Raw genomic sequence first — 10355 nt, forward strand, 5'->3', positions numbered from 1 at the left:
ACCTCTACCCCCCCCCAAGACTAGCCCCTTTAGAAAATGTACTCTCCTCCCCCAAACCCGCCCCCACTTAGGCAGGGTTATTCTTTTGGGTGAACCTGCTCCTTGGGAAGGGAGGTGGCAAAACCTGTTTGAAGGTGAGGTTCCCTCCCTTCTACCCCTTCCTTCTGAGGCAAGAGCAACAACAGCTGAGAGAGAAAAGGGTACAGAAGTGCTGGGGAGCTGGGACCACCGGCTGCCTAGAAGTCCAGGTGTGTAAAGGAGACAGGAAGATTTGGGAAGATGGAAACTATAGTGGAGGCAGGAGAAAAGACATTGGATCTCGGGTAAGTAAGATCTTGGTTAACTCAGTTGGAAAGAAGTGAATGGTCTTAGGGGATATTCCCACCACCCAGCTCTTACCAGGTCTGATCTTGGGTTCCTAGAGGCAATAAGACTAAGAATTTGCAGGGAAGGCATGGGGGTGGCTTTAGGTAGGAAATGTTGGAATGGTATGGGAACAGGGGAGGCCAGGGTAATTCCCTGTGCGTGTGTGTGTGTGTGTGTGTGTGTGTGTGTTTGAAGGAAATACTCTGTGTGATAAATCTGCCCCTGTTCTCTGTTTTCTGACCCTCACCCTCCAAAATGGCTATTCTCTAGGAAAGCAGACCTAGAATTAAATTAGGTCCGGGTTCTCCTCCCCAGCAAATCTTTCTTCTTACCTTCTTCCTCCACCCATGCCATGGTTTCCCCTGGCCACTCCCAACATGGTGGAGGAAAGGCAGGCCTGACCAGGTGCCATGTGACTGGGGCAGGTCTGTTGGGTTCCAGCCAATTGTAATGAGAAACACTCTCACCCCTACTGTGTAGGTGGAGGGACTGCCACAGATGTAACTGATTAGCTTTGTGTTCTATCCTTCCTCTGCTCCTCAGCGCAAATGAGGGGTGATCTGTTTCTAGCCAGTGGTGAAGTGGGTGGAAACATCTGCCTAGGAGACAAGAGATCTGACTTCCTTTTAGGGCCTGCCCTCTGCCCGGCACCTGAGTCACTATTCTCCATCCCAGGGTCTCCTACCTCCCATCCAGTTCCCTTAAGACACTGCTTAGTTTGCTTCATGGTAATCTTTTCTTTTGGGGGGTGGGGGGACTTACGGTCAGGGAGAATGCAGAAGCGACAGGACTAGGAGCACCGCTGAGACTCGAGGGACTGGATCTGAAGGAGGAATGGCAGGATGAAGAATTCCCTAGGTGAGGAGGTGTGAGGGAGGCTGGGAGAAGGGGGGTGGTCACAATGGAGGGCAGGGAGGGTAAGCCAGGACTTGAAGGAAAGACGCTGGATAAAGAAAGCGGAGGTGATGAAATTGTGGCGGGGAGAGAGAATGGGTCAATCAATATCTGGCTTGATGCCTTTAGCCTGTGTTTCTTCCCCCTTTTAATCTTTTCCCTTCTAGATTGCTTCCTGAAGCAGCTGACCCTTCCGAAGATACTGATAGTCCTGAAAGTGACTCACAGGCAGGTAGGAAAAGTCAATCCTAGGCCTCAAATTCTTGATTCAAATCTAGTGAAGGGTTATGCCACCCGTATCCCTTTGCAATTTTAATTCCCTTTCCCCAAACGTCCTGTGTTGTCTCCGTATTATCACTTCCATCTACACAGGAATTCTAACCTCCCCCGCTAACACATACACACATCTTTTTATTTTTTTGTCCCCTCACCCTCCTCCAACCCAGGTACCCCCAGCACGTTAGCCCTGTGTGGCCAGCGCCCCATGCGTAAGCGTCTTTCTGCCCCAGCGTTGCTACTGAATCTGACGAAAGGGCCGGGAGATAATGGAGCTTCTCCTCTCCACTCTGTACCTTCCTCTCCCGGTGGCAGTTCTGACCTGGAAGTAGACGAATTAGAGACACCTTCAGACTCGGAGCAGCTGGACAGTGGACATGAGTTTGAATGGGAAGGTGGGAAAGACACCTGAGGGCTGAGCTGGTAGAAGTAGAGGCCAGTTAAAGAAGCTCGGGATGGATTTAGTGGGACTGAAGTTAGAACTAACAAGGAGGGGACTGAGAAGTGAGGTCAGCAAAATCGATTTCCTCAGAATAGAAAGCTAGAGCCCAGAGATCCAATGCAAGAGTGTCAGCAGAGGGGGGCTGGGGTCCTTTTTTATTAAGGAAAACTGTTGAATGACTGTTACATGCCATCACTGAGCTGGAACCGGAGATATAAAGTCCCCACCCTCAGGCACTTCTCTGTTTAGTAAGAAATGAGCATAAATAGAAGGAAGTGCAGTTCCAGCTTATGACCTTCACATGTCCAGGGTACAGTTCAGGCCGGGAGGGGGAGATCAGTGCTGCGGGAGAGGCACGAGGAAAGACCACAGAGGAGGTGACTGACAGCTGTCCGTCACGTAGTCGGACAGGCATTCTAGCTGGAAGAGGCGATTGGGGCAGCGGCATGGCATTTGGGGAATTCCAAGTCTCAAGCATGACTATTTAGATATTAAGGAAAATTTGGTTTCTTCTCTACTCTCAACACTTCTGAGACCAACTGTGTGGGTTTTCCCCACATCAATTCTCCAGCTCTCCAGACAGCAATTAAGTTAGAACATGAACCACCTGGAGTTAGCGCAGACCCCAAGGTTAAGGGTCAGTCCCCCAAGACTGTCCCCCTCCCCGCACTTCAAACACCAGTCACATGTCCAGGTCATCACCTGTGCTGGCCACTCACTGCCCCCTGCTCAGGTTCGATAATTTGCTAGAATGACTAACAGAACTCAGAAAAACAATTTCCTTACTAGATTACAGATGTATTGTACGAGGATGCAACTCAGGAACAGCCAGAAGGAAGAGATGTGTAGGACAAGGTGTATGGGGAGGTGTGTGGAGCTTCCACGCCCTCTGAGCACCCCCATGTGTTTGTTCACCGACCCAGAAGCTCCCCGAACCGCCTCCGCTAGGGTTTTATGGAGGCTTCATTGTGTGGTCACGACTGATTGGTTCACTGGCCATTAGTGATTAACACAACCTAGTCTCTCTCTCCTCCTCAAAGGTGCAACCCTCTAATAACAAGGATGGTTCCCCTGGCAACCAGCCACTCATCCTTAGGGGCTTTCCAAAGTCACCTTATTAATAAAAACCCATGTGGTTGAAAGGCGCTGGTTATGAATAACCAAATGTACTCCTTTCATGTTTCTCATCCACTGTTTCAGGAGGCAGGGACAAAACAAAAATATATATTGTGTCTCAGATATGAAAGGTTGGGAGGTGAAGAGACAATGACAAAAGATAGTGCTATGTTAAGTCAGCAAGGTCAAATAGCGGAGAGTCTTGCTGCCCTGCTAAGAAGTGTAGATTTTATCTTTTATCTTTAGATGGGGAGTCATTGAATGGTTTTCATCAAGGGAGTGACGTGATCAGAATTAATCACTCTGGAAAGATCCCTCTGTAGGGTATCAGTCCTATTTATGGTGCAGCCATACAATGGAATACTAAGTACTAGGCAGCTATTTTTTAAAATGAGGTGGGCATAGTATTGTCATTTGGGTGAAAAAGGTAGGGGAGAAAAGAAAGCTTGCTCTGGCAGTCGTGTAGAGGGTGCAGTGGAAACCAGACCAGAGGCAGGAAGACCAGTTAGGAGGCGAGAACAGGCTAGGTGAGAAATACTAAGACGCCGAACCAGGACAGTAGCAGCGGAAGGAGTGATAAAAGTGTAATGGAGGCAGAGGGAAGAGGACCCAGGCTCCACTTGGCTCGAGGGCTGATAGAGGAGAGTCTCGGATGATGTACAGATTTCTCTCTCAGGAAGCTGGATGGACCCAGTCCTTCACTGAGAAAGGAATCTGAGAGAGGAAGAAGAGCAGAGTCTGAGTTGCTCTTGGGGTCTGGTGACTTGGAGGTGACAGAGAGATGAGTAGAGGTGTCCCGTGTAGGCACGCGGGGATGTGGGTCTGGAGAGAAGCCTGGGTGACAGAGGCGAATCTGGGGGTCATCACCTTACGCTGCTAATGGAAGACATGGGAATAGATGCGCTCACCCAAAGAAAAGCATGGAAAGAGGAATAAAGAATCCGGAAAAAAGAAAACAAAAACTGATACTGGCAAGGGCCATAGACCTACCACAGGGCAAGGTTGCCTCAAGGGCACTGTCTACTGCAAAAGTGACGATGATGAGTCATAGAGAGCCACCAGCAAGGGGTTGGCTGTATTGGACAAACGAGGGCTAGCATCATGGGGAAGGAACTGAGGGATGAGAGGGTGAGGCAATAAGCTAGAAAACGGGGGACGTTCACGATGCTGAGGGTGTGTATTCTGCCCTGTTGACCCTTCCCCATCCCTCCGTTTTAGACGAGCTGCCCCGGGCAGAGGGCCTGGGGGCCAGTGAAGCCGCTGAAAGGCTGGGCCGGGGTTGCATGTGGGATGTGGCTGGAGAAGACGGTCATCGCTGGAGGGTGTTCCGCACAGGCCAGCGGGAGCAGCGAGTGGACATGACGGTCATTGAGCCCTATAAGAAAGTGCTTTCCCATGGAGGTAATGGCTGGCATAGTGGAGGGGAAGGACTATGACTTCTGGACTAAAATGCCTTCGCTGGAAACCCCGTGATTGGGTGCTCCCATCCTTCTGTAACTTCCAGAGACCCTCCGAGTCCCTCAGCGGCAACATGTCTGTCAGTACATATTTGTTGCTTGAATGAATGAATCTTCCCTTTATCCTTCCCAGGTTACCATGGTGATGGCCTCAATGCTGTCATCCTCTTTGCTTCCTGTTATCTACCCAGAGGCAGCATCCCCAACTACACCTATGTCATGGAGCACTTGTTTAGGTGAGGTGGGAGGCCCGAAGGGTCCCAGCTGGATGTTGCGGGGAGGCATACAAAAGGAACCCCTTCCACGTCCAGTAGCTGATGTTAGAGTCCATAGTAACGTCCCTCTCCCTCCCCACGACCCAAACACGTACCTCCCCTGACAGTTGCGTCCCCCCAGGTATATGGTGGGAACTCTGGAGCTCCTGGTAGCTGAGAATTATCTGCTTATTCACTTGAGCGGAGGTACCAGCAGGGCCCAAGTTCCACGTCTGAGCTGGATACAGCAGTGTTACCGGACTCTGGACCGGCGGTGAGCCTCGGGACAAGGGGCCACGGCTCTGGCTCTGGCTCTGGCTCGTCGTCTTCTCTCCCATCCTCCCGCTCTTTCTTCTTCCATTTAGTTCTTCCCCTTTTCGTCCCTCTACACCCCTTTCCAAGCCTCTCCCATCTTCTGTCCGCTAAGAGTCAGGCAAATCTAGTTTCAAATCTTTTTCTTTATTCTCTTTTTCCCTGTGGCCTTTGTTTTTATTCTGGATTATTCTACTTCAGGGGTTAGTTTCACATCTTGCCTTCACCATTTACTAGCTGTATGGCTTTCGACAAGTCACTTAACCTTTCTGAGACTCGGTTTCCTTGTCTGTAAAATGGCAGTGAGAATACCTTTGTCACTGGGCTCCCTGCCTTCTCCCACAGTCTTGTCGTTTATTTCCCTTTCCAGTCCATTGTCTTCTTCTCCGCCTTCGTCCCTAACCCACGCATCTGTTTTCCCCCATGTTCCTTTTTTTCCTCTCTTTCTCCCATCTTCTCTTTGTTCGCTTTCTCTTTTTTGCTCCTTTGTTTTTGTTTTTGTTTTCTCCTCCTGGGTCTTCTTCACCTGGAGTTTTATAAGTAGGCCTGGTCATGGAGGTTGGAGCAGTGTACAAAAGGAACTTACGTGAGGGTGGGGCCCAGGAAGGAAATGGGTGGAGAAGACCAGGCTGAGAGGTTCTGAGAAGAGAGCTTCCTAAAAATGAGCATGGAGGGCTCAAGCTGGATGGAGCTGAGATGGCAGTTAAAAGAATGGCGATTAGACCCAGTTGCCAGAGAAATCTAGGAAGTAGAGATGTGAAAGAAGTTAAAGGACAGAAGATAGCCCCACCTGGTTTTCAGGCATGAAGATGGGAGACAAAATAGGATGACCTCATCTTCTTCTTCAGGCTCCGGAAAAACCTGTGTGCCCTGGTGGTTGTCCATGCCACGTGGTACATGAAGGCGCTCCTGGCACTGCTTCGGCCCTTCATCAGGTATTCGCTCGGGGGACAAGTTCCCCCCCCATCCTTTCCCATTTTCAAAATCAGGATAAGGGAACTTGCCCCATCCTGTCTCTTTCAGCTTTAAGCACTGTACTTGTTCCATTTTCCTTTATAAGGGTCTCCAGGAGCCCCCTTCCTGGTACAAAACACGCTTGGTTTGTCCCTCTTTTTTTCAGTTCCAAGTTTACACGCAAGATCCGTTTTCTGAACAGCCTGGGAGAGCTGGGCCAGCTCATCTCCTTGGATCAAGTCCACATCCCTGAAGCTGTCAGACAGTGAGTCCTGAGTTTTAGGATAAAGGGTGGGGGCGGGATGTATAAAGCCAGTTTCCATTTTCTTAATACCGTGCGGGAGACACAAAGCAACTAACAGCCAGAGGCCCTGCCTTCCAGTGCTCCAAGGTATCTGGGAAAACTACACACACCCAGGCAAGAAATGAAGGACACTACTGTATCCAACAAAGACAAATGAAAAACTATACATAGAAGTGCTGAGACACCAGGATTAAAGGAAGGATCACAGCACCGAATTTAGAGGGATTCAGGCCAGCCCTAGAAATTAGAAAGGGACGTGTTGGCAGTGGGTGCGAGAGCCTGTGCAGTGTGGAAAGGGCTAGGGAGCAAAGAATCCTAGATGATGACCCACTCAAGCACCCCCTATTCTCTCTTCCACTCACCTGGCTTCTCCCTAAACCAGTGAGTAAAACCCAGGTCCTGCTCCTGTACCACTTTCTTCCTCTCTCTCCTAGGCTGGACCAGGATCTCCATGGCTCAGGAGGAACCTAGCATAGGACTGGAATAAAGGGCCGGAGAACCAAGCAAAGATATCCATCTGCCTACACCGGAACCCTGAAACCCTGAAACGTGAGCTATTGTGTAAACATCTCCTTCACTCCCAGGACCAGTGGATCTTCACATCTCAGTGGCGTGTCATTCCTTCCGTGACTCTGCCTTCAAAACAGGGCTGGTCTGGAACCTGATCTGCTGGGTGACTTTGATTTCAGAAGTAGGGGTGCACATGGTGGCATTTTGTATGCGAAAGTGCAAGGCTGGGGGTCTGAGTCCTGCTTTAGCTGTAGAACCATCATCTCTGAGTCAGAAAAGGGCTGTAATCCTTTCCCCCTGGGTGTGGTATTCTAGCCATAGGGTGAAGGTGAAGGGTGGTGGGTGGGGAGGGCTTGGCCAGGAGTCCCTCCCTAAATCTGGAAGGGCCGCTGTGTGCCCCCCTTTCCTTTTTAGCCATATCTGCTGCCTATGAGCCCCGGGAAGGCGTGTTTTCAAAACCTGTCCTTCTGTCCTCTTGAGTCAATTCCGATTTGGAGCGCTTAATAAACTGCGATGAGAGGTTTAAGCTCTGCACCGAGGAAGTGAACTCTTTCTCCAGCCCCTGCATCCCAATCCGTCTGTCGGTGGAGTTCTAGTTGCGGGGTTCCCAGGATTTTCAGCCGAGCCACTGGGGCTACGGGAGCCACGGGCAGAGGGCCTGGGGGCGGGGGTGGGGGCGTGGCGCGCGCATCAGAGCCCCCTCCCCCCTGGGCCACAGTTCTAACGACCCGGTGGGTCAAGAGCAGACGGGAGGGAGAGAAGGTAGGAGCCCCGGCCTCGATCCCTGGGCTCCCTCCCAGCCCCACACCGTCCAGCCCCATGGTCCCCGCCGCCGGCGCGCTGCTCTGGGTCCTGCTGCTGAGTCTGGGGTCCCGGGCGGCGGCGGGGGCCCGAGGCCTGACTTCGACCGGGACGACCGGGACTCGGCCGGTCAGTTTCCGCTTCCAGGGCCCAAAGACCCGCAACTACCCGTCCACCGCCCTGACGGCTGCCTCCCCGAAGAGGAGGGTAACGATGGAGGATGAGGACGACATCGTGGCCACTGCCGACCGCCTGGCAGGCCCAGCAGCTGCGGAGCTCTTGGCCTCAACGGTGTCCACGGGCGTCAGTGGGTCGCGGTCGTGGGAGCATGAGGATGAGACTTTGGAGGAAGGGGTTGTGATTCAAGCCGATAAGAAAAGCACCAGATCGGAGGTTCCCAGTACGCTTTCCAGTTCCGTTCCCAGTACAGCGGTGGGGTCCAGCTCGAGGTTCCCCGCGAATATCCAGGAGCCGGAATACAGGCTCTCCACAAGCCTGCCGCGCTCCAGCTGGAGGTCCACTGAGGACCTGGCGCTCGCCGACACGAGCCTCACCCAGTGGACAACAGCAGGGGCCACCCCACAGCGCTCCTCACGACCCTCGCCCACAGCCATGCCACCTCCGGAGGAGCTTCGGGTGATGCTAATGCCCTGGGGCCCATGGCACTGCCACTGCAAGTCAGGCACCATGAGCCGGACCCGCGCAGGCAAGCTGCAGGGCCTTTCGGGGCGTCTCCGAGTTGGGGCGCTGAGCCAACTGCGCACGGAGCACCGGCCTTGCACCTATCGTCAATGTCCCTGCGACCGGCATCGTGAGGAATGCCCCCTGGATTCAAGCCCCTGTTCTGATGCCAGCTGCACCACCCAGCCCACCACCACCAGCACCACCAGCGCCACCACCAGCCCCCTGCCTCCCCTCAGCAGCAGACTCAGACCCACGCCCATGCACTTGTTCAGCCCCAGCCCCGCCCTTGCTTTCTGGAGGCGGGTCAGGATAGGGCTGGAGGATATTTGGAACAGCCTCTCTTCAGTGTTCACAGAGATGCAACCAGTAAGTGTGTGGCGATGAGCGGGGATCTTTGTTGATGGATCTGAAAAGTGCTGATAGCCAAAGCCTGTTGCTCAGCAGCCAATGTGCTTGTGTCAACTGTTGCTTGTGTGTCTGGTCGTTGATTCGTAATGTGCATTGGTCTGTCCATCTTGTTGTTGGCCATGGATTGCAGTGGTTATGCCTTGAACTGCTGGTTGGTTATTAGGTAGCGTGCATAGTGGGTCATTAGGTGATGACTGACCAAGCTTTAAGATTGCAGATACATAAAGAATTCCTGATGAGCAGATAATTAATGGAGGTGGAAGATAATTAAGTTTTCAGCCTCTCTGTGCAGTTTAATAGTAATTACAGCCAGTGCCTGAGGTCTTGCTATGTGCACTTTCCCTGGATCAGCCCTCCAACACCCCCATGAGGTATTAGTATCCCCACTTTACAGACGAAGAAATGGGAGTTTGCGAAGTTGGTAAGTGGCGATCACAGCAGGACTTAAACCAGGTTGGTTTGACCCTAGTGCCAACTCTCAACCACGGTCCCAAAGTACTGTCCTGGGATTATTCCCAGCAACCTAAGAATTCTCAAGGAAGCACAGTCATCTCCTTTACCAAGAGCCCCCCCCAAGGCTCTGACTGACCGGGTGAAATATTCTCAATGGATAGGATGATAGGACCTGTGGGGAGAGGTGAGGGACAAGATGTCCTCTTGCTCATTTTGCCGGTTTCTGTTGTCTTTCTCCTTATGTGTCCAATGGCATTCACTATGTAAGAAAAGCATAAACGCAGTAGTGTTGAGGGAAGGAGGGTTTGTGGGGAGAGGGACATGAAGTAAGGAAGGGAAAAGAAATAGACTTGTTACAATTCCCCTTTTCTCTATTTTCTTTCTTACCCAGATAGACAGAAACCAGAGGTAATGGCCATTTGACCTACAAGAGGAGGTGTCGGCATCTCAATCTCTCCTCCCTTTTCAATCCCAGCACCCACCGGATATTTTTAGTACAGAAAAACAAAACTAGAAAAAACATTGTTTGGTCTCCTGTCTTTTTACAGAGGTATCTGTGGAAGGAGAGACCGCCAGTCTCGTGGACCCTAAAACTGAACTGTGAAGCTAGCAGCGTGTGGCTTGGGCCCTTCCCCCATCCCTCAGATAAAATGTTGATATTGTTCACCTTGCTCATTGCCAAAGTTGTTTTTAAACAAGTGTTTCTTTAGAGACTTGGAAAATCTCAGGTGAATGCCCAGAGAAGGGAACGGGAAGAGCAAGGACGTGAGCCCTTGGACGATGGTGGTCTCGTTGCCGTCACAATACGTAGCCTTCTTCTCTCCTCGGAAAGGTACACAACCCCACGTCAGCCACTTTCTAGGCGTTACCCAACACACACCTGTAGTGATTAGTCTGAGACTATTTTGCTTACACTTTTTTTTTTATTTGAAAAATGTATTTAAAAGTCCAACACATTTTTTTAATATAAATTATGACTCTCAAACCCATTTCCATCACTCTAAATATTGTTCAAGTGATGGCAGCATGCACATTAGAGAAGGGAGCGAAAGGTGAGAGAGCACCAAAGAAAAGACTGTGTCCAAATAGGCCTTAGAATAAGGCTGAATGAAGATCAGAGTGAC

The 10355-nt window shown here is 51.3% G+C and overlaps 2 protein-coding genes across 3 annotated transcripts; both read left to right on the forward strand.

Annotated features, from left to right (window-relative positions):
• The first annotated feature begins 100 nt into the window (after positions 1-100).
• On the forward strand, positions 101-7430 carry BNIPL (BCL2 interacting protein like). 2 transcript variants are annotated; one of them, XM_033091947.1, is made up of 10 exons: positions 101-323; positions 1139-1224; positions 1428-1492; positions 1707-1931; positions 4313-4495; positions 4685-4787; positions 4948-5079; positions 5966-6052; positions 6238-6336; positions 6810-7422. In XM_033091947.1, the coding sequence occupies exons 4-10, from the start codon at positions 1745-1747 to the stop codon at positions 6844-6846; spliced, it is 828 nt and encodes a 275-aa protein (XP_032947838.1). In that variant the 5' UTR covers positions 101-323; positions 1139-1224; positions 1428-1492; positions 1707-1744; the 3' UTR covers positions 6847-7422. The 2 variants fall into 2 exon arrangements, with proteins under 2 accessions (XP_032947838.1, XP_032947836.1); XM_033091945.1 differs by having other exon boundaries at positions 151-323; positions 1135-1224; positions 6810-7430.
• A 185-nt stretch (positions 7431-7615) lies between these two features.
• C22H1orf56 (chromosome 22 C1orf56 homolog) lies at positions 7616-9860 on the forward strand. The gene is made up of 2 exons (XM_033091948.1): positions 7616-8736; positions 9623-9860. The coding sequence occupies exons 1-2, from the start codon at positions 7705-7707 to the stop codon at positions 9641-9643; spliced, it is 1053 nt and encodes a 350-aa protein (XP_032947839.1). The 5' UTR covers positions 7616-7704; the 3' UTR covers positions 9644-9860.
• Positions 9861-10355: the final 495 nt, after the last annotated feature.

The sequence above is a fragment of the Rhinolophus ferrumequinum genome, chromosome 22 (genome assembly GCF_004115265.2).
Source record: "Rhinolophus ferrumequinum isolate MPI-CBG mRhiFer1 chromosome 22, mRhiFer1_v1.p, whole genome shotgun sequence".
Lineage (NCBI taxonomy): Eukaryota > Metazoa > Chordata > Mammalia > Chiroptera > Rhinolophidae > Rhinolophus > Rhinolophus ferrumequinum.